Below are 24,085 nucleotides of genomic sequence, written 5' to 3' on the forward strand. Positions count from 1 at the left end.
AAAAGAAGAAAAATCTCATCTGAAGTAATCACGGAGAAAATATTGCATATTTACATCTTTTAAATAAAGAAATACAATTTAACATAATTTACTAATTTTTAGGGTTCCGTAGCCAAATGGCATAAAACGGAACCCTTATAGTTTCGCCATGTCCGTCTGTCTGTCTGTCTGTCTGTCTGTCCGAGGCTTTGCTCCGCGGTCGTTAGTGCTAGAAAGCTGAAATTTGGCATGGATATATAAATCAATAAAGCCGACAAAGTCGTACAATAAAATCTAAAAATTTGATTTTTTTTAGGGTACCTCCCCTACACGTAAAGTGGGCGTGAATTTTTTTTTTCGCTTCAACCCTAGAGTGTGGGGTATCGTTGGAAAGGTCTTTCAAAACTAATAGGGGTTTTCAAGAAACATTTTTTGATAAAGTGAATATATTCGGAGATAATCGCTCCGAAAGAAAAAAAAATGTGCCCCCCCCCTCTAACTTTTGAACCATAGGTCCAAAAAATATGAAAAAAATCGTGGAAGTAGAGCTTAAGAAAGACATTAAATTAAAACTATAGCGGACATGATCAGTTTAGCTGTTTTTGAGTTATCGCAAAAAGTTTTCCCTTCATAGTAAAAAGACTTACTTTAATTAGATACTGATTATGTAAATTTGCCTATTTGTTTAACTCGGGTGAAAGGTACCGTTTCATCCCTTGGTTAACAATTTACTATACTTTAAGCTCCAGTTTAGCTTATTGTGACGGAAGAGTAACTACGAAACCCTACACTGAGCGTGGCCCGACATGCTCTTGGCCGGTTTTTTTAATACACTGTGGGAACGAGTAACCCGACAGACTTTAACCACGTATTTCTGACGTCATATGGAGTTTTGATCAAATTCGACAAAAATGTGTGTGTATTTGCACACGACACGTTATTTATTTTTACATCTTGGTAAAAAAAAAACATTACAGCGAATGTAGGTGATAGTTATTTGCTTTACAAGGGGGCAACGTTGTTGTTTAACCACTCGTACTAATATTGATACCCAAGCAAGCGAAAGATTCAAAAATTGAAGTTCGAGCAGTGTAATGACTATGGTGACCGTTGCGAGGGTTTCAAGGTTAAACAGACTTTGCCTCCGAGTAAACACAACATTTTTCACCACACCAATGCGAGGAAAATACTAACTATGAAATTAAATACCAAAAAAATCAAACCAAATCAAATACTACCGCAAAAACCGAAATTCGCAAATTGCGGGTATCATTCTCTTTTACTCTCACTACTCGTAAGACGTAATTAGAGTACAGAGAAAAATGCCCGCAATTGACGAACTTCGATTTTCGCGGTTGTAGCCCAGCGAACAATCGTGTATGCTCGGCGGTGTAAGCACTCCGGCAGCGATTGACCGCCGTGCGCTCCCGCGGTGCATTGGTTCGTTTAGTGGCACGATTTGAAAATATGGATATCTTAATTTTATGTTTTTTTTTATACCGTATTTTGCCGCCCCCTCTCATGTGCCGCCCGGGGCTATGGCCCCCCTAGCCCCCCCCTCGCTACGCCTCTGATGGGAGAGACAAATTTTACCCCCCGATTCAACATTTTCGAAGCTTTGAATATTATCAAAGTCAAAAGTACTTGTTATATCTATCATCTTATGATTAAGAAGCTTATTGAGATTTTTGATTTTAGGTACAATTTGGGTGGATTATTTAATTGGGCGGTAACAGAAGATGACCGGAATTCATCAAAATATATTATAGTTGTAAGTATAACATTTTATCGTTCCGTTCTATCTTCTAACGAGCCAAGATATGGCTCGATAGAAGACAACTCTTATGTCGAATCAATTAGTCTAAATTACCTACAGATGATGATGATGATGATCCCACCCAGAGAACGGAGAATCTAAAGTTCCTAAATACTAAAGTCTGTGCTGAAAGAGACGATTCGCGGAATGTATGGAGCCCAACACATTCCACGACTATTCTCTTTCCAAACAGACTCTATTCTTATGCAATTCCTCAGAATGTTCTGTCCTTTTTCAGCTGGACCAAGGCGGTCTAAACTTGCCAACGCGCGACTACTACCTAAACAAAAGTGCACACGCGAAAGTTCTCGAAGCCTACCTCAACTACATGACCAGAGTATGCGTCCTCTTAGGCGCGAACGAGACGAAAGCTAAGGAGCAAATGAGTAAGGTGATCGAATTCGAGACGGCTTTGGCTGGGATAACTACTCCTTCTGAGGATAGAAGGGATGAAGAGGGCCTGTATAATCCGTTCACGTTAAAACAGTGGCAGAAGGAAGCGAATTTCCTGAATTGGACGGCATTCTTTAATGATGCTTTTAAATTAGTTGGGAGAAATGTGAGTATCTATATCTACAAACTATGACGTTATACGTATGCAAGCAATGGAATCGTCACTTTCAGACGTTATTAAAGATAAAAAGAGATTACGTAGCCAGAATTTGTTGTGAAATCATACTTGTTACTCAGATATGCAAAAACCTGGAGCACAAAAAAGGGCACCCCACAGCGTCTCCCGAGCATCGGCGCCGGCGTTTTGTCAACTGTATGGCTGCTGGTTGACGCGACGTTGGCGCAACTACGCAGCGACGCGATTTTCCATAGCGCTGACTAGACGCCGACGCTCAAAAGACGCTAGTGTGGGGTGGATGTAGGATATGTGTCCGCGAGCCAGGAACAATTTCCATGACCAATCGCCTCCCGGCTGAAAACTCGTGTAGTGGTTAACGGCTAGGTATGATGAACCCTCGTGGACGTCAGCTACCGCTCCGTTGGTGGGTTGAGGAATGGCAGCCACCGAAACACGTAAAACGAAAAAAAATAGTCATCGCCTCCCGTTTGATACTTTGCCAAATGATAGTTCAGATACCTACTGTTGTTAACTAAAAAAATCGTCAGCCGGTTATATCGCGGTGGTAAGAACATCATCTGGTCGCATGAACATGTAAAAAATAAGCGCTATACCTTTTATGATAGCAATAACAAATCATGAAACTTTGCATGTAGTAATTCATCAGGCGTAAACGCCTGAAAAGCCATCAACGGATTACGCAATTTACACATTACGCATACTTTGCCGCACATAAAGTGGTGAGGCGCATATTTTTTACAGCTGACGTCCATTCCACCGCGATAGAACCGGCTGACGGTTTTTTTTTAGCTTAAAACAGAATTTAAACTATCATCTGACAAAGTATCAGCCGGGAGGCGATGACTGACGAAGTATGCTCCTGGCCCGCGGGGCCGCGGTCTATAATAGGGTAAAATTAAGGGTTTGTTTGGGAGTGCTAATAAAATAATAAATATTATGCTTACAACCCATGTTTTAGCTTATTGTCATTTTAGATATCCGAAAATGAAAGAATCATCGTGTACGCGCCTGAATATTTCCGGAACCTCACCAAAGTAATAAAGAATTACACTAGATCAAAAGAAAAGAAAACGTAAGTCACTATGGCCTGGTTATACATGTCTAGTACGTTCATAATCATTATTGCGCATATCTATTACAATATTCAAGCAATAATAAATTAATGGCCACAGGAAGAGATAAATATGTGGTTGATAAGTTTTAATTTAAATTCGATTTCCCACTGAATATAATTTTCAGAACAGTATTTTTTTACTATAGATGAATTTATTTTAAATTATGTATTCCCTATACTAAGGCCTGTTTCACAATGTCCAAGTAAAGTAGTGAATAAGCTACTTGCTACTTATCTGACGAATAGTCATCGTTGGTGTTACACAATCTTCAAATAAATTTAACTGGTAGATAAAGTGCCAAGTTTTGTAGGAAATTTTAGTATTCATTTCGATTATTCCCACAGGATCCTGAAGAACTACCTCATCTGGCAAGTGTCTCGCTCGCTCTCGACGTACCTGTCTAAATCTTTCAGAGATGCGACCAAAATTCTACGCAAGGCATTGTACGGCTCTGAAGGCACGGAGGAGTCTTGGAGATATTGTGTTACGGACACTAATAATGCTCTTGGTGAGTTTGTGTTTTGTTTTAACAAGACGAACCCTTCGGCGAAGCGCATATACCATAATACAACTTAAAATTCAAAAATAAGGATGTCTAGTACCATTAGGGTATCACCCGTCTATAGCCTATATTGGTGGGGCGTCAAACATACCCGTTGAGCAAGCCGAAGCTACTTATTGTAGAACAAGGTGCTCATTTTTCTTAAATTTGGTAAACCGACGTTAATCGAGTTCTATAGACGCCTTGCCATCAGCCATAAAAGTCACATCGCTCTTACTGGCTATTCTAAATTACATTTACCTTTCAACCAATTGTATCTTCGCTCGACTAAGTCAATCCAATTTTTTTTCTCGAGCATTCCTGCAGTTTCGTCGCTTTTCGGTGAAGGAAACCAAACTAATACCAAAAATGCCTAGTTTACCCTCTGGGTTGGAAGGTCAGATGGCATTCGCTTTCGAAAAAACTATTAGTGCCTACCCCAATTCTTGGGATTAGTTGCCAAGCGGGCCCCAGGCTCCCATAAGCCGTGGCAAAATACCGGGACATCGCGAGGAAGCTGAGTCAGCAATCAGCATTAACCAAACTTCAATTCCCCCTATTCCAGGATTCGCAGTCGGCGCCATGTTCGTCAGGGAAGTGTTCCACGGCGAAGCCAAGACGCAGGGGGAGCTGATGATCGACAACATAAGGAGCGCGTTCAAGGACAACCTCAAGAACTTGGACTGGATGGACACGGAGACGATGAAAGCTGCTGAGAGGAAAGCCGATGCTATTACGGATATGATAGGTATTAATATTGAACTAGGTTATAATATAGTTTTCTATGGCCAAGACGCAGGGGGAGCTGGTGATCGACAACAGAAGGAACGCGTTCAAGATCAACCTCAAGAACTTGGACTGGATGGACATGGAGACAAGGAAAGCTGCTGAGACGAAAGCGGATGCTAGAAAGAATATGATAGGTATTTGCGCATGTTCCAATTAAATGGCTTTTAGAAGTTCAGCTATAGGTATATAGGCAGGTCAAAGGTAAATGACTTGTCAAAAGTAAGTTTAGGTATACCCTTTCCCGATACCGTAGTTCTTAACAGTAAAAATAACACCACGAGGTTATGGAATTGTAAAAAAATTGTCTAATTGAATATTTTGGGTGTAAACAAATGGAATGGCGGGAATTATTAATACAAATACGTCTACAAAGTGACAAACTTGACAAAGTCCCAGCCAGTAGCGTATAGCAGCCATTTTGGTTAGTGGCCATTGTGTGTACCTAAACAGATGTTACACTCTCATTCATGGACCTTTCTGAATGTCCTACATTACTGATATTAATCTCGATTGTAGACCGGAACCAACATTTATTTTCAGGTTTCCCCGATTACATTCTTCAAAAAGAGGAATTAGACAAACAATACGAGGAGCTGACTATCCACCCAAACGAGTACTTCCAAAACAACATCGCCTTCAACCTGTTCAGCTTGAAAAACGACTTGAAGAAATTGGATCAGCCAGTCAATAGGACCAAATGGGGTGAGTTCATTAGCAAGAATGTAGTTTGTCTCAATACGGGGTGTAAAAGAAGGGCAGAAGGTCTTTATAGCACTATCTTTCCTTTCCTATCCTACCTTTCTATCTTCAGAAACACTTTTGGCCTCTCTCCACCTCTATCCAATTAACTGCTCGCTTTATCATTTGTCACCATGCTTGTCACGTTCTAACAAGTATGTAAGCGTGAAAGTGACGCGCATAGTGACAAGTGATAAAAATGGAACCATGCTGCCACCGTTGGTTCGCCGCCTTGAATGTACAACATGTACAAGGCGACCGCAGTAACGGAGTTAAAAGTTAGATGTGCCTATCACAAGCCTCAGATACTTCTCGTAATGTTTGCATCTTCTGGCCAACTCTTTTTCACGCCAACTTTCTTAGAAATGTCTTAGAAATTTACAGAGATATCTCGAGTTCAATTGTATGAGGCGTAGGCAATATTAAAAATCCACATCTAGTTACCTACACAGAAACCAAAACGACTAAGGAAGCCTACACCATTTTTACAACTTTACCGAAGACACAATTTGACTTTCAATCTAGCAGCACAGAATTGATTTTATTCTGAATCGTCATTATAGAGTCAGACCAAGCTGATTTGGCAACGATTTTGATAGCACAGTCTGTGCAAGTGTTAAGTAAACGTCATAGCTTCATAGAAGTTTAAAAAAACACTTGCACTGTCTTGCCAACTTATCTTGGTCTGACTCTAGTAACCTTTTTACCCAGTTTTTGGACATACTCATACACTTCCTCCAATCCCGTCCACGACTGCCTTTCTAAATCGTTTAATGTTGTTCAATGCTCTACCACTGATGTGGACGATTCTATCCAGATGATTGACCATTTTCAGGTATGACCCCATCAACGGTAAACGCGTATTACACCCCAACCAAAAACCAAATAGTATTCCCCGCCGGTATTCTACAACTGCCTTTCTACGACGGCGACAATCCCAAGAGCGTCAACTACGGAGCTATGGGAGTTGTCATGGGGCACGAGTTGACACATGCGTTCGATGACCAAGGACGGGAGTATGACAGGTTAGTCCCATGCAACTGTCTATGGTGACAATAAGAACGGAGCTGCGGAAGTCATCATGGGCACAGGGCTCGGAAACCGTTTTATTTTTCAAACCAGTTTCGTTCATTCATCCGGGAACGAAAGTACTGGTTCATGCCAAATTAGTTCACCTTCCGTTTTTGTGGAACGAAATTAACCTGTTAAATTGAAAATATCGAAGTGCGATACAACGAATAAATATTGCTATCTCTTTCACGTATGACGAGTTTAACCGAGAGTCTCTGAAAGCCTAGAGAAACCGGTATTATATCGTTCCCCGCGCCATAAAATTCCGTTCCCTCTTCTTAACGGTTAGGAGAGAGAACGTAATTTTTTAGTTCGCGTTCCATCAATTAACCGGTTCCAAGCCCTACATGGGCATGACTTAACTACTGTTTTATAACGGTTGTCAACCCTATGGAGTAATGTGAATCATTATGGGGCATGACTAAACACATGCTTTAAAAGCAAGTATGGTTGCTGCTTTTTTGTGATGGTAGGAACCCTAAAAACCTGGACTGTGTTGACTGTCCCATTTCAGAAGCAGCAGTCATGAACCCAGTAATTTTTATTTTTGCATTCCACTTCTATAATTTTTTGCAGATTTGGAAACCTGAACCAATGGTGGAACAATGCTACCATAAACCGCTTCAAGAAGAGAGCAAAGTGCATCCAGGAGCAATACTCAAGTTATTCTATGGAGGGACAGCATTTAAATGGGAAGCAGACCCTGGGTAAGACACCATCTATATGAATATTCATGAATGGTTAGCTATCGAGTGGCAACCATGGGGAAGGAAAATCCTTAAACTAGACCCCAGATGCGTTGGGACGTTGGGACGACGACATCAAAAGGACTGCGGGGAAGAAGTGGCTCCAGGTCGCACAGAACTGTGACTATTAACATAAAATGAAGGAGGCCTACACCCAAAGGGTAAAGATGGGCTAAAGAGAGAGAGAGTTAGCTATACACCTGTCTATCATATGCAACATTATACTCATGTGTTATGGCCTTATGACCATCTGTCTGTGTAGAAGAAAATAAAAATCTAAATGCCAGACTACTGACTAAAATGTACTTACTACAGACTTTTGTGAAACCACTCATGACTAAATTGTCCTTTTAATTCTAGGTGAGAATATAGCTGATAATGGAGGCCTGAAAGCGTCATTCCATGCCTACCTGGACTATAGCAGGAGGGAAGCCAAAGTAAACTTGACTCTACCGGGACTGAAATATAACCATAGACAATTGTTCTTCATCTCTTTTGCACAGGTTAGTTTTTATCAAAAGTATCCTTAAGTTCTCTGTTAGCAAATCCCATAGCCCCACCATTTTGACAATTATCCAAAAAGACAAAAAAATCTATATAAATATTGAACCTCCTTAGAAAATTTCACTAGAATCAGTTGACAAATGCTGTAGAGTAACACAACATAGCTGAAACATAGTAAGCTGAAACAAAGAATACCTCTTCGCTGCGTCTACAAGACACATCTGTAATCTACAATATACTATAGTACCAGTCAAAAATATTACTTCTCTGTATGATAAATACAATATATTTGCACATCTCACATAATCAGAGGGCCTACCGTGAACCATGTTTGACATGTTGCCCCTCTGTTGCACTTGGAGACAATATGTCAAACCCCTCTGTAACTAAGAATTGGAATCACTACCGGAATCACTACCGTGACTGAATTCACTTTACTGTCAGATTTCATTGCAGATTAAACAACAAAAGTTTACTTTAATCATTTTACTTAAATAAATAAAATAATAAAATTCATGTGAATATTAACACATTCACTGTCAGTAACCCACCTGGTGGGCGCTCATGAACTTCGTTCAGATGCCGGACAACCCGCTGGGCGGGTTGTTTTGTACGCAGCTATAGACCAGCGGTTTCTGGGGTAGTGCGCCTTTTTTGTCTGGCAGTGAATGTGTTAAATGTGAGGACAACATTGTTAACCTCCTGAGACCCAGCAGTTGTACATTTTGCCTTTTAATTTGGAACCCTTACTGAATAAAAGTTCACAATAGATTGTGGAATAATTATGAACTATGTACAAAAAATTGTGTGCTAGGTCTTGGAGTGGAAACACTTGGCAACTGATATTATTACTATAAAGTAGGTACATTACAAGTTTACAAGTCATAGTCATAACTTTAGCTAAATAGTTATATTTTCTTTTACAGGTATGGTGTTCCTCAATGACCAAAGAATCTACTAAAATGCAAATAGAAAAAGATGACCATACTGTCGCAAAATACAGAGTAATAGGCCCAATTTCTAACCTGAAAGAGTTTTCCAAGGAGTTCAACTGTCCAATAGGCTCTAAAATGAATCCGAAACATAAATGCGAAGTATGGTAATGCAGAGCAGTTTGTTTTGCTGGTTTGGCGCGTTTTGGGAGCTTCAGTGCTGTTGCGTTCCTATATTTATTACGCCTGAAGTGTGTTGTTGTTAATGCCTGTAAAATTAAACTAACGCTAAACAAAAATATTAGCATTTCGAAGGCTAAGGCAGGCAGTGTTAAGTGTTTCTAGCTCTTCAACCAAATAAAATTATAAAAATTCAATCTTAAGAACTGACAGTGACTGTTATGTTATGTTGTGATGTGACACTGACAGGTGGGACAAGTAGTACAATTCAGAACAAAAGTGCTTTAAGCTGTGTTACACCTACCTAAATTTAGCATCCTAAATGATTGCATCCTTAATTTAGAAAAGTTTATTAGATTATTATAGGTTAATGTAAGCTTTCCGGAATTAGGTGTCTAGATCATTTAGGATGATATATAAGGAAAGATGTAGTGCGTCATTTAAACCTAGTAGTCATAGTCCAGCTTGCAGTCCTCCAAGACCAGAAGGCAGCCTATCTGTTAAAGTGACAAAATAATGTAGGTAAATAAATATTAACATCCGTCTTTAAGAGATAGCTGCCAGTAAGGTGTTTGGTATGTAAGTATGAGTACCTACTAAGTTTTAAGAATTATAATAACTTAAGCTCAATACATTCATACGCTCGAAGTATAAAGGTGGTGAAGAAAAGATTTTGTAAAATAAATAAAAAAGTACCAAAATTGAATATGCTGAATCTATTTAAAATGAAATGCCTCATATGCTTGTGAGAATGAACGATTGTTAATCATTAAAGGATGTAGGATGATTGGGCATTTTTATATATCGTAGTATAATAATGAGCTTAGAGTAGTCGTGATGAAAACGGATTAACGGGTTACTGGTCAAATAGAATCAATGTATAAGATAATGGAAAACACTATACGAAATTTATGTGTGCCATCCTATAAGTATATACATTTTGTAAGAATAGGCGTAATGGGTTTGATGTTATTTATAGAATTCTGTTATCCTAACTGACCGTATTTATTATTATTGTTGCAACTTTTGTTTACCTATATTCCACTGCCAAGATCTCACCATCAAAGAATAGCTTGGCATAAAACTTGTTTTAAAATCTTAGATTTTTGGAATAACGTAATCTTTATGTTAAGTTGCCGTGATTATATTAGTTAAATTCCCAGGGCATACGTTGTGTTATTTGTAAAAACATAGGTATTTTACTCTCGCTCGTTTGGAATGAGATGAAAAATACGCAAGGCCATTATTTTGGCCAAAAGTGACATGTGATGTCAGCATTACATGTATCACTAAGTAAATACTACTGTATAAACAAATAATAATGAGCACAACCTGCCTCACAATTACTTAGATAAATACATTTTACTTTTGAATAGGTATATTTTTCTTATATGTATTTGTATATTTAGGTGTATGTGTGATGTTTTGACGTACTTAATTGTAAGCAAATATGTAACCTTATGGTACGTAGTACCATGTATAGTTTGATAAATAACGATATGTAGAAAATTTCCAGTCAAACCTTGATAAATGGGATATATATCTTAGATAAAACAGTCGTTAGAATATACTCTAGCAAATCCACTTTGTCAGTATGAAAAGGCGCGAAATTCTAATTTTTATATAGGAGAAGAATCCTTTGCGCCTATTTTTTTTTAATTTGCTGCCTTTTTCTACTGACGGATATGGCTTGCCAAACTGTAGTTATTTATTTCACTAAATAAAAAATAATATCAGCGAGGGGGTGAATTAAAACGACATTATACCTCTCATAAAATATAAAAAGTAAATGGATTGGATTTCTCTTACAACCTGCTTATCTCGGTTTTACTAGATATGCATCTTAAGTATTAATCTAAAAATGCTGGACATTTTTACCATTTTGTACAGTGCTGACTTAAAGTACGAGATACTTTGTACCAAGCAGTCGAGCTAACATTATTCCGTTTTATTTTTTGTACCACATTTTTTTGATATTTCACTTCGCGTTAAAATGAAATTTTAATCATAAAGGATTTGTTATACCTCTTTAAATGTAGAATCCTAAATGTTTTTTTACCTTATTTAGGTTATAAATACAATTAATTTTATTAAATTAAGTGTATAAATTAATCTTAGGATACTACATATATTTAGGAAGGTTGACAGGCCCTTGAATATGAATATAATGTTAATAATTATATATTGAATTTCTGTCTATTTTATTGATACAAGTTATCTGCAAAACGTATCTTGTAACTTTCCTTTTTTATTTTAGATGTTATTCTTTTGTTATAATTGATAGAATTTATTTTGTTATTATTTACTCTTTTACCTCTTCGTAATAAATGAGTATGTACATTATAGCCTTTTAATATTAATTGGTTTTTAGGGGATATAAAAAAATGTTTCGGTACTTACGAGTAACTCAATATTCGCACGAATTATCAGGCTCAACCTAAGGTGCATTGTATACAGCTACAAATTACAATATACAATTGCAAATGTGCGTATTAAATTCAGTTACAGACCTGTAAGCTTGTTCCATTATAAATTAGCGTCCAGGGCCAGTTTCAATTAGACTTGGACCCTGTTATGCTAGGGGATTTCGAGCAGGGGCACTCTTACACTGTTTAAGTTTTTACCTGACTGAGATTCGTCTTTGTCGAATTTTGCAAACTTGCCAATAAGAGATTGGTTGCACGTTGCACGGCAGGAAATTTAGAAATTCATACATAGTTTCGAGGCAGCCTTTAAAAGAGTACTTGACAAGAGTAATAGCAAATAAGTACACGCATAGGGAACACATTTAATAAAGACAATAAACATTTTGTCTCTCAATGTTCCCCATCCCTAGTCTGTAAAAAGTCGTTTTCCATGTCTATATGCCATAAAATGTAATATTTGTACGTATAAAGTAGGTGACTCACAATGTAACCATCATTTCATTGGATATCTACAAGAAAATGTTGTTTTCTTTATTCATACTATACTATATGCGAGCGGGTATATTACCTAATATCTTAGCTGTGTCCAAACTAATAATCAGTATTCATCTTAATTCCATTTTAGGAGCTACGTTTTGCTGTCTATCCGAAATGATAGATGTTTTTTATTCTGTCAACATCTGATTAATTCAGTTAATTTTTTTGTTATGGAAAATTTACCTACTGAAAAAACGATTTCGATAAGAATTTTAATTATTAACAATTTTGAATGTTAACGTGCTTTTGGTGTCTAATATATTAATTTTAAAGCTTTTGGGTTAATAGTAATCCAGCCTAGATTATAATATTAATCAGTATCAATGTCAATATTTCCATATCATGTATAACAAATGTAAATAGACAAATGAATATTTATTTAAGTAAAACAACACAATATAACTGTTAATTTAGCTCTTGACAGTATTAATCGGTTGCCAAAAAAACTGTAATTGCTCCACAGGTTAGCTATACACTTACACTCCTTATACATGGTGTTTATGTATTTTTATGTAATATAATCCCTAGGATTTCTGGAGTAGTTTCGATCAAAAAGACAAAACGCTTTTGTGTGATTTTTCGATGGTAAATAAATGATTAATTTCAAAGATATACAAATATTATCGCTGACAAATCGTTTACATTTATTTTATATATTTATTTAATGAGAATCGTAAATATAAACTTGTATTTACAAATCTTTGTTTCATTTAAAAATCTTATCCCATAATTCATAATAAAAATGCAAGTTACACAATTCAATTCGTTAGCATTGACTTACATATTACGTCATAAAGACAGGCCTTACGAGAACCAAGAATGGCGCCAGCACACCGGTGAGCACACGAATGTGAACCAATCGTGGAGTCCAACGCAACTAGTTGCGGCCGATTGGCGATTGTGCGCGTGGTGCGCACGAAAAGAGAATGTTCGATTGGAATTATATGAACGGGCCGATCTTTGCTTTAGAAATCTTTGTTCGTTAGTCAAGTAGTCTTTACCGACTTCCATGACTCGACCATTAATTGTTATTTAATTAGTTGACTATATTATAGTGGCTGTTTTAATGATATCTTGTAACGAAATTACAATAAATCTAAAAGAAACCATGTATATATCGATATTTTACAAATTTATTCACGCAGTTTGTAGATAGGTAAATGTAGAAAACGACGTCGTTTTTCCGTGAAAGGTAACGCCATGCCGTGGACATCGATAATGTACCATATCTCGCTGGCTTGCCCACAATATCTTCTCGGTAAATGAGGATAAATGGTCAAACTCAACGCATATGGCTCTGCAATCGATTAACAATAAAAATGTCATTAAATATGCCAAATCCAAAAGGAGCAAACCAAACCATTAACTACAGCCTTCTGTCACTTTTGGTTCCAGTTGGAACCAATTAGTCTGCGAGTTTCACCTCACTTTTCGTTCCATCATATTCATTTATTTGCTAAATGCACTTATGCTAGATCCGACATATGTCGGACCTAGTATAAGTGGTAAGGGGGTTAGCCCTTCCGCTTTCTAAACTTAGATTACGCCTCAAATACAAAAAGCGCCGTTTCCTTAAGAACACTTTGTGGATAAAAGAAAAGGTACTTAAAGTTAATCTTAAAAATGTCATAATAAAAATGCCCTTGATATATCAAGGTAAGGTAAGATTGAGATCAATCGTTTACGGTAAATTAAATAAGAGTGCAGCACGCAGCGCGCATATATGGCAATTTGGGTCCTTATTGAGCTTTAGGGCCCCTACAAACATCACCTATAATTGCATGCTATTTGCATTACATTGCTGCAACCGATCGATTTGCAAGGTCTAACAGGCCTTTAGAATATATATCTTCAATGCACTTTTGCACGCGAGTGTATTGAGGTATGAAGCTTACGTTCAAGTAGACTTTATTTTCTCGCTTTACTAAAGGACATGTAAAGAACTTATTTTTAAGTAAATTAATGTTTAGAACAATAGGATTTTTAATAATTTAGGTACTTTATTTAACATTAAAGTACGTGATTTCATATGTTATTGTCTTAACTTAAAATGCATTATCAAATAATCTAAGTCTGCTAAAACTTTGTTTGTTGTATGGGCTAGTTGGAACGCTCACCTCTCTGTTCCAAAATGGCCGATACAGAACAAAAACGCGATATTTGTACCGCATTGCTGCGCTTCTTGTGAACTTTTCAACAGAAATTCAGATCAAATCAAAGCCGGCGAAGTCGCCGCCACTGTCAAAATTTAAACCCTTATTTTGGTAAGTTAACAAAGGTGCTAATACAAACATAATCTCAGTGCTGGTTTTTTTTACTGTATTCTTTGATGTTAGCACGACAGAGTTAAGTTATATTAATATCAAGTAGGTATATCAGTGTTACTGAGTACCGCTGCTAGGCTGAACATTTTTGGTCAGGACTCGAGGATTACATTACAAAAAGGTTTGTAGAATCTTTGTCAAGAGTAGTCAAGTAAACATCAATAATAAAATATCTTACGTAGCGTATAAACATCCGGTTATTTTGTTCAGGTCAGGTTAATTTATAGTGTTGAATATTAGATGCCCTGCATGCATTCCTAGACCATCGTGTTGCCCTGACGCCCTGCCCCGGTTTATCCAACAGATTCGATCAAAAATCTAGGAATGGTGCCCTAAGCAATTGCCTACTTTGTTTATTTATTATCTGGCACCAGCAGCAGTCATAAAGTATTTATTTTTATTTTTAATATCAGTATATATTTACATAAATTTATTAACCATAACCTTAACCATTGCAAAGCTCCGGGTAGAGAGGCCTCGACCTTGTCACTTCCTAAGGCCACTGTTCTTTAGCACTGATCTCTTGGATATTCTGAGGGTGATAAAACTTACATGAAATATCCATGGCTTTCATTACATATTTAGTGTTTACTGTCCCAAGTTCAACTGACTTAGAATTAAGATAGGCTTAGTGTACTATGGGAACTGCATGAACATACTTACATAGTAGTCGTTAGCGTAGTAGCACTGGTCCAGCGCCATCAGATATATTGGAGCGGCCAAGGTGTTCACAAATATCTGAACACACCTCTATTTTTAAGGCTTTAGAGTCATGTTCTGGTATTTTTGAGTACTTTGTCTGCTCCGATGTACCTGATGGTGACTGTACATATATAGGTAAGGGCGTTTCTTTGTGTGTTCAATAGGCGGGTCCACACAGAGCGAGCGAGCGAGCACGTGCGTGCGAGGCAATTTCCTCACGCACAAACCGGCCAGTGTAGGCGTGCCTCGGCCGAGGCGGCGCGTGCGTTTTCGTCGCCCGAGCGCATCTACACTGGCCGGTTTGTGTGTGAGGAAATTGCCTCGCGCGTATGCTCGCTCTGTGTGGACCCGGCTATTGATAAATAAATGGTTTTTTTGAGTTTTCTATGTATCTTTTGACGACTGGTCTGGCCTAGTCCATACTGACCCTGCCTATGAAGCTGATGGTCCTGGCTTTGAATCCCGGCAAGGGCATATATTTGTGTGATGAACACAGATTTTTTGTTCCTGAGTCATGGGTGTTTCCTATACGTATGTATATCGTCGCCTCGTACCCATAATACAAGCTTTGCTTAGTTTAGGACTAGGTAAAAAATAATAAATAAATATTATCAGACTTTATTACACAAATTGACTAAGTCCCACAGTAAGCTCAATAAGGCTTGTGTTGAGGGTACTTAGACAATGATATATATAATATATAAATATATATAAATACTTAAATACATAGAAAACACCCATTACTCAGGAACAAATATCCATGCTCATCACACGAATAAATGCCCTTACCAGGATTTGAACCCGGAACCATCAGCTTCGTAGGCAGGGTCCCACTAGGCCAAACCGGTCGGTTGATATCAAAACGCTTATTATTTGCGTTGTCGACATCTAGCATCTCTCTAGATGTCTCGGGTGTTGAACCTTACCAGGACTTGAACCCGGGACCATCAGCTTCGTGGGTAGGGTCACTACCCACTAGGCCAAATCGGTTGTCATGTATATCATCACATAGTACCCATAGTACAAGTTTTGCTTAGTTTGGGGCTAGGTTGATCTGTATAAGATTGTCCCCAAAATATTTATTCATTTAAATGCTAGAATTCATGGCAACCAGCTCTAACTCAGGTAACCTTTTATAGGGCAACGGTTTCAAGAAAACCCACCCTATAACATCATCTTTTGTATTTCTTTCTTGTTCAGAAATTTTAAATCTTATATAAATAGAGCTACGAGATGCAGGGATCGGAACCAGTTTTTTGCAAAAACATCGAAATAACCATATATTTCGGTTTATTTTATACTCTAAATGTAGGACTCAGTTGTGTTTTCAGATAACGACTTCGTATTATTAGATTGCCTAATTAGAAATGAAATAATTAACAAAGAACGAAAAAATACCGTTTTCGTTCCTATACAAAAAATACCGGTTTCCGATCCCTGACGAGATGGTCCTAAGAGAGCTACGAGCGGTCGGGTTGAGTTGGAGTGAGGCTAGAAGGCGAGCTGAAGATAGGAGGCGTGGCTCGTGCTTGTGAAGGCCCTTTGCACCTCTGGGGTGCTTTAGGACAACAACATATAAATAAATATTATAAGGACATTCTTACACAAATTGACCAAGTCCCACGGTAAGCCAAGAAGGCTTGTGTTGTGGGTACTCAGACAACGATATGTATATTAATACAAATACTTAAATACATAGTAAACATCCATGACTCAGAAATAAATGTCTGTGCTCATCTTCCCGGCAGTTCCAACACCCTGGCATAGTGGGAAATTTTCAGTTGCCGATCGCCTACTGTATATTGACAGAACTCTGTACATGGTTAGATGAATTGTCCCATAGTCGTAGTCAGTCATCACTCATCAGTGTTTTAAAAAGGCTAAATGTGACGTATTTAACTAAAAGGGTACTTATTGTTGGTTATCAATAAGGTTCCATAAAAGTACAATTTGAAATCAACCTTATCGACTACCAACTATGTGGTACTCTTTAAGTTTAAAACGTCACAAATGTACCCTATTTACAGACAAGCCAAAATGGAGCAGCAAATTGTGGTGAAGACGGAAATGCAGCCGAATGAGGAAATACTGCTGTTTTATGTAGATGGTAAGTAAAAAACATGTTGATTACTGATCGGTTGAGGTTGCCTTAACAGGGTCAATTCATCGATTGACTAGATCACTAGCTTAGCTGGCACATTTGTCACACGCAATGGCCAAATAGTTTTAGTCTTAAGTGTGGAATCCAATGATTGGGCATAATTAATTATATAAATTTTTACTTATGTTTGCATGTTCGGAAATCTTGCAAGCTAAATTAGATCCCCTTCCTACTACATATTTGATTGAGCTGAAACTTGATATACTTGCATAAGTTGGGTGACAATGCAGTATAATGATACAATCAAACCGGAGGTGACCATAGAAACTATAATTATGATAAAGCAATTATTATTATTATTAAAGCTTTATTTGTTCTACAGTCAGTTATTTTTTATTTTTTTTTATTCTTTATCTTTGTTTTGGGGCTGACTGCAGATCCCATCTGCTGGGTGAAAGCCTCCTCACTTTTTCTCCACTCATCCCTGTCTTTGGCTTTTTGGAGCCAGTCTTTTCCTGCGACGGAGTAGATGTCGTCTATCCACTTCTTTTTGGGCCTTCTTCGGAGCCTCCGTCCTGCCGGTCCGGTCCATTTTGTTGTTACTAATGTCCATCTTTTGTCCTTATATCTGGCTACATGACCTGCCCATTGCCATTTTAGATGAAGAGCTTGTTGAAGAGCGTCTGTAAGTTTGGTCTTTTGACGTATTATTTCGCTTCTAATTTTCTGTATTTTCCTTATATTCAATATACTTCTCTCCATAGATCGTTGACAGGTCGTTATAGCTTTACGTACTTTCTTTGTGTATGTCCAAGTTTGGCTTCCGTAAGTTAGACTAGGCAGGATACAGGTGTCCATTACGATTTTCTTATGGGCTATGCTGTATTCACCTTTCAAGATTTCCTTCTGGGACCAAAACTTTTTCCAGGCTGTGTTTATGCGTCTGTCCACTTCTTCCTCGTTGTTAGATGGGCTAAAAGATATGTGTTTTCCCAAGTATATGTATTCATTAACATAATCAATTTCAGTCCCTGCCACATTAATTAGTCTTCTTCGACTGTTGGTCATAGCTTTTGTTTTAGATGTGTTCATGTGCAGTCCTACTTTCTTGCTCTCCTTGTCAAGGGTCTTCATCATCATCATGCATGTAAAGCAATGCAACCTCATTATTTTTGGGTTAAAGGGCATTGTCTCAAAGAGTATTAGTTTACAGTAAAAAAAGTACATTCAGCGATAAAAGAGTGTATCAAAAATGAAACTTATAACACAAAACTTATTTAATCTACCTATTATAAGTGAACCCTATGTCCATAACAGTTTCCGTAACCATGTTAGCTAACAAACAAAATTCACAAACTAGTCTCACCAGTTGTCCTTCTTGGGAGCTTGGGCAAAATTATATTTTTGTTTAAGTATACCTTTTCTGTTTGTAGAAGAAGATGGCACAACGGAACATGGAGTAGTGACAACTATTGAAAACATTGAGCAACAACAAGTAGCTCAGCTTCAAGAAGACAATACCTATCTGGTCGAACAATCCAGCGCTCCCTATGAAGAGCCAATGGAAGAGGACCATGCCTGGGCTAAGGATAAATGGACTGATGATGAAACTAAACGACTTCTAGTATTCTATGTTGACAATAAAACCTCTTTCCTAGGAGGAGCAACAACAAAAAAACATCTATGGACTGTAGCTTGCAAAACTATGCTCTCAAACAAAAACCATGCAGCCTGTGAAATGAAGCTGCGGAATTTAAAAAGAAAGTATACCCAGTTGCGTATAGAACAAGAGAAGGGGTTCGATGTTATATGGCCGTATTTCCAACTAAGCCACCAAGCTTTCCATGATGACAAATATGTCAATGCTGTTTTAGAGGAGGAAAAAGCCAGAATGGCGCCTAAACCTGTAGTACCGGCTAGATCAAATGAAGATGCTGGCATTGTGGTCGTCAAGAAGGTAAATTCGAAACATGCAGGGGACGGAAATGTAGAAGCAATGTTAAACTTATACTTGAAACATAAAAAGATCAGTAGCCATAAAGTAAAACAAAGAAATTTGTGGCAAAACATTGCTTTACAGATCGGTACAGATGATGGTGACTACTGGCATAAACGCTTTTTGAATTTCAAGAGTAACTATGTAAGGTTACTGGAGAAAAGAAACTTAGAAGGCCCAGAGTCTATTAGCTGGCCTTATATGAAACTGTTCGATCAGATTTATGAAGGAGATGAAGAATTCCAGAAAAAACATGGACCGCAGAAATATCAGGCTCCAATGCGTATAGAACAGTATCAACAAGTCCCAGCAGAATCTCTAGAACATATCTGGAATCAGACAGAATTGACTGTTCTTGTAAAATACTACTTTGACTGCTACCAAGAGTTTCAAGATAAAACCATTCCAAACAGTTTCCTGTGGAATGAGGTTGGACGCCTAATAGACAAAAATCCTGATTCTTGCAAAGCTAAATATGAGGAATTAAGGGCCGAGCATCTCGGGAAATATATTGAAGGAGGATATGAAATACGCAATCGAGCGCCACTTGCAATTTTATTCGACAATATAATCTGTAAAGATGTCCAGCTAGAAATAGCTACCAAGAGCCTTCGAGCCGCTGAAAATGACATGTGGAAAACTGAAGAGTTGGATGAGTTGGTACAATTTTTCTATGACAATGTTGAGGTTTTTAAAGATTCCGTTTGTTACTTTGTATGTTGGGCTGCTATCTCGAAGAAGCTGCGGAGGACTATTGCTGCTTGTAGAAAGCAGTGGAAAGAGTTGACAAGACTGTACAAGAGTATTCTGGATGATAAGAAGGAGAATCCTGACATGCAAATTGACTGGCGATATATTGAGTTGTTTGACTGCATATTTGTTTATGGAATGGATACGCATCTTCTTGACGGCTATGAGAAGTTACAGGATCAGGAGAAAGAGTCTGAAAAAGTTGGAGGTAAGTGCGTTATTTGTACACAGATAAGTGTTATATCCAATTTAAAAGTGGATAAACTATGACTAGTTGTCTGGACTTCTTAGTCCTGACCTCTAGACCTGACCTGACTCCTAGACCTCTTGGTGTACTAACTAAATTGTGTTGTTTGTATTTTATTTAAAAAATTCTACTCGTTTTCTAATCTATCGTCAATATTTACATTTCAGTAAAAAAAGTTGAAATCAAATCGGACGACGAAAATGAGTTCGACGAAATCATATCCGAAGACGAGGAGTCGTATGACGAGAGAGGCTTCATGAAGCGCTCCAAACGTCGCCCCGGCGAGTCCAAGTCCTTCAAAATACTCGAATACTACCAGAAAAACAAGGATAAGTTCAACTCTCCTTTCCGTAAGAAGCTAGCTCTTTGGGAAGTCCTAGCTAAAGACATAGGCATTTCAGCAACTCAGTGCGCACATAGATTCAGAAACCTAAAACAAGTCTACACGAAATATGTCCAAAGAGAAATCAATAAGCCTGAGAAACCTATCCTGTGGCCGTATTACGCGCATTGCAAAAAAGTCTTTGGATACAGAGCCATTAAGTCCAAATTGCGCAATGGCAAGAAAGATACTGATGATGAGGAAGACTGGTCGGCTAAAGAAATTAAACAACTCATCGTTTATTTCTCGCAGAATTTTGATGATATCAACTCTAATTTGGAGGATAAAAGCAAATGGTCAGCTTTAGCCGCTGAAATCGGTAAATTGGAAGATGCTTGCAGCGATAAGTTGCTAGAACTGAGAAAATCTTACAGGAAACTTAAGACAATGAAAACTAGAAATCCTGATGTTAAGATCAGTTGGAAGTATTTCAATATGTTTGATGAGATTTATAGTGCAAGAGAAGATACGAGTGAAATTGTGCAAGAAATTGAAATAAATGGAGATGGATATGAAGAATTGAATTTTTCTGATGTTAAAATGGAAGTACAAGGTAATTTTATATTTTATTTTGAGGTTTAGAATTATATTGATATCAATTTTTGTTTTGCTTTTTTGCATCATTATCATAATCATTATGTCTTTCAGATTTCATAGAAATAGAAGTTGAGTGAAGACTAGGTTTAAGAAAAATACCTATTTTTGTTATTTTATTTTCTATCATAATATATATTTGATTTCATTAGAGCTTATTTCACTTGATTTTAAACCTAATATGTTGGTGAAGGTACTGGTATGAGCTTTTTTAATTATTATTATTATACTTTATTGTAGATTAGATAATTTATTCCATCGTGAAATTGTTAGATGGGGTTCTAATAATTATTTATTTTTACAGACGATGACTTTCAATGCATAATCGTGATACCCGAAGGCCAGGACATCAATGACATGAGTAATGCACAAATAATTATGTCTGAAAATGGCCAAATGCAGCCGTACATACAAGTCCAAACAGAAACCCAACAAACAGTCAAGAAATGGACTAAAAAGACCAAAAAGACATTGCTGATACACTATATTAACTATTTGAGGATGAATAGAGGGAAAGAAATAAATGCGACAGATATGTGGAAGGAAATATCAGCCAAATTAAACATGTCTCCATTATCCTGTAGAAAAATGTTCGCAAAATTGAAAGAAAATCATTTGCAATTAGCTGATGAAGTCGATCCCAACAAAAGAAAGACACCATACTACACGTTACTTGAGAAAATAGTTGCTATGAAGCCTAAATTTGTTAAAACAGGACAAAAGAAAACAATAAAAGGGGAAAAAGTTTACACAGATGTTGCTCTACCTGATGAGAAAGTCCAGCAAGCGTTGTTATACTATTTAGAGCATGTAGGAGAATTTGTGAGTCCCAAGTTTGAAAATAAATACCTATGGACAGAACTGGCCAATCACATCTCGGAGCCTTTGAACAATATATTAAGAAAAATTAACTATTTGAAGCAGAATTTCGATAGTCAGACAGGAAAAGTTGCAGGAGAAGACACTTCTTTCACTGATATTTTAAGGGAAATCGTGACAAAGGAATCGGCTCTTACGAGCGATATTCAAAACGATCCGAAACCCGACCAAGTAGAAATCAAAGTAAGAGAGGAAACATGGACTGATGAAGAAACAGAACAGCTACTCAGCTGGTACCTGGCGAATTTAGAGAAATTCAAAAATCCAAAATTCGTTCGTAGTTACCTTTGGATGGAAGCCGCGGACATTCTCCAGAAAAGTGCTCTCGTTTGCTCTAAAAAGATGACTGAAGTTAGAACTCAGTACAAAACTCTTATAAAAGAAAGTCCTGAAGAATTGAATAATTGGAAGTTCTATGATTTGTGCCAGAAAATATATGGTACGGGGAAAAGGAATGCTGAGAGTATGATGATTTTAGATACGACACAAAACGTTTAGTTTATCTTACGATAAAAACATTGCGGTTAAAGTAAGGACGCTAAGCACGAAGAATTAAGTACATTGAACCCGCCTGTTCCTATCTTTCTCGCACGCTCGTAATTATACTGCTCCTTACATAACTACATTGTCAAAATGCTGCAAGTCGTCCGGGACTATACCTTCTTTCTTTGTTCAATCCTAATTAGAAAGAGATACAGTTTATTTCGCGCGGTTATATGTATGTGCTCTATAACTGAGCCATGAAGGTGTTCAAATCAGGGCCATTCTCTGAGAATATGTCTGCCTGTATCTTTAGGTATTTTAAAAAAGGTAAACAAAATCTACCCTCAAATGGCTCCTTAAGGCAGTTGAGGGTAGGTGAAAACATTACATGATCAAATAATGAAGGTTTAAAGTCAGGTGGTTCAGTGACAGACGCTGGCGGTTTTGTATTTGGTTGGTTAACCAATAAATACCCGAAAATGTACAAATTGTTTGTTTACTTATATTTAAATACCTAAAGATACAGAGTATTAATTATCACGACTCTTTTCATACATTTTATAGGGGTCGCGGCAATTAAGACTGCAGACATATTTTTTGAGAATGACCAATCAAATCTATGACTGAAGAGATTTGATGTTTTAGCGTTATTTTTATTAACGTTAAGATGATTATTAATATCGAATCATGGGCTTTTAATTTTAAACTGATTTCCATTTTATGTTGTATTAATACACGTTATTACGTATTACGTTAATATACAGTTATAGGTTATATTGATTTACATGAAGTCAATAAATTAATTATATATTCATATATTTTATTTATTACTCCGAAAGTACCTATCTTAACCTTCTAAGGCCCTACACATAGGACTTTAATTTAAGTAAAGAGAATTTGATATACCTAGAGGTGGATTGTCAAAGAAAATTTTGTAGCCACAGTAAATTTACTGCCATCTTTCGACACATGATTTTAGAAAGCCATTTGACTTCGATCCTTATCCTTTGTTAAATATTAAAAAGTAGCGCCGTCTAATAGATCAAAGGCCAAAGGCATCGTTTTAAGCGATGCCGCCGCAACATGGCCACAACCCGCTCGGGTTTGGGTTATTGGGGATTTCATGATGATAACACCTCTATTTCAAATTCTCTTTGATTTAAGTCATTTGCAATTCGAACAGAGCTGCATTTGTTTTGTTTCTTTCGATTTTCGAACAAAACAAAATTAACTTTATCTCTTCTTATGGGTTCAAATTTCACTGGCAATATTTTTATTTTAAGTTGTATGGCTGATCGTTTAGGAGGCTATGCAAAATAAAAATGTACTGCCTCATATAAGGGTTTGTTTTAGTCACAGACTAAATGCAATAGGTAAAAGTAAAATCGTGCAAAAGGTTTTGTATGTAGTACCTTATTGCAACGGAATAAGGTCTCATGTTAAGACATACATAATGCTCTGGTTGAAAACCGTAAAACTACCCAACTATGGCGCATAGCACACTGCATCCGATTCGCACGTCGCTCCGGTGTGCAGGCGGGATGTCGCTATAATACGCGCATAGGGTTGTATCGCTCACACATCGGAGCTATGTGGGGATCGGTTGCAGTGTGCCAGTTGGAATTTTGTTAGAGACAGACCAAGCTAAGTTGGCAGCGATT

At 37.4% G+C, this 24,085-nt stretch overlaps 2 protein-coding genes across 6 annotated transcripts in view; both read left to right on the plus strand.

Moving 5' to 3' along the window:
- LOC133530663 (endothelin-converting enzyme homolog) overlaps positions 1-12,664 on the plus strand; it is an 85,412-nt gene extending 72,748 nt beyond the window's left edge. For 3 of the 4 annotated variants that reach the window (XM_061868675.1, XM_061868674.1, XM_061868676.1), the window contains 10 exons: positions 1,678-1,750; positions 2,034-2,354; positions 3,362-3,459; positions 3,847-4,010; positions 4,609-4,791; positions 5,373-5,534; positions 6,406-6,595; positions 7,218-7,348; positions 7,748-7,890; positions 8,818-12,664. In XM_061868675.1, coding sequence (XP_061724659.1) covers positions 1,678-1,750; positions 2,034-2,354; positions 3,362-3,459; positions 3,847-4,010; positions 4,609-4,791; positions 5,373-5,534; positions 6,406-6,595; positions 7,218-7,348; positions 7,748-7,890; positions 8,818-8,994 — 1,642 coding nt within the window. In that variant the 3' untranslated portion in view covers positions 8,995-12,664. The remainder of the gene's footprint in view (positions 1-1,677; positions 1,751-2,033; positions 2,355-3,361; positions 3,460-3,846; positions 4,011-4,608; positions 4,792-5,372; positions 5,535-6,405; positions 6,596-7,217; positions 7,349-7,747; positions 7,891-8,817) is intronic. The other variant, XR_009801352.1, reaches the window with a different exon arrangement.
- A 1,192-nt stretch (positions 12,665-13,856) lies between these two features.
- Positions 13,857-23,238, plus strand: LOC133530662 (uncharacterized). 2 transcript variants are annotated; one of them, XM_061868671.1, is made up of 5 exons: positions 13,857-14,230; positions 17,020-17,099; positions 18,527-20,047; positions 20,254-21,021; positions 21,367-23,238. In XM_061868671.1, exons 2-5 carry the CDS (start codon positions 17,030-17,032, stop codon positions 22,437-22,439), a joined length of 3,432 nt encoding a protein of 1,143 aa, XP_061724655.1. In that variant the 5' UTR covers positions 13,857-14,230; positions 17,020-17,029; the 3' UTR covers positions 22,440-23,238. The 2 variants fall into 2 exon arrangements, with proteins under 2 accessions (XP_061724655.1, XP_061724657.1); XM_061868673.1 differs by lacking the exon at positions 13,857-14,230 and adding an exon at positions 14,257-14,411.
- Positions 23,239-24,085: the final 847 nt, after the last annotated feature.

The sequence above is a fragment of the Cydia pomonella genome, chromosome 23, assembly GCF_033807575.1.
Source record: "Cydia pomonella isolate Wapato2018A chromosome 23, ilCydPomo1, whole genome shotgun sequence".
NCBI lineage: Eukaryota > Metazoa > Arthropoda > Insecta > Lepidoptera > Tortricidae > Cydia > Cydia pomonella.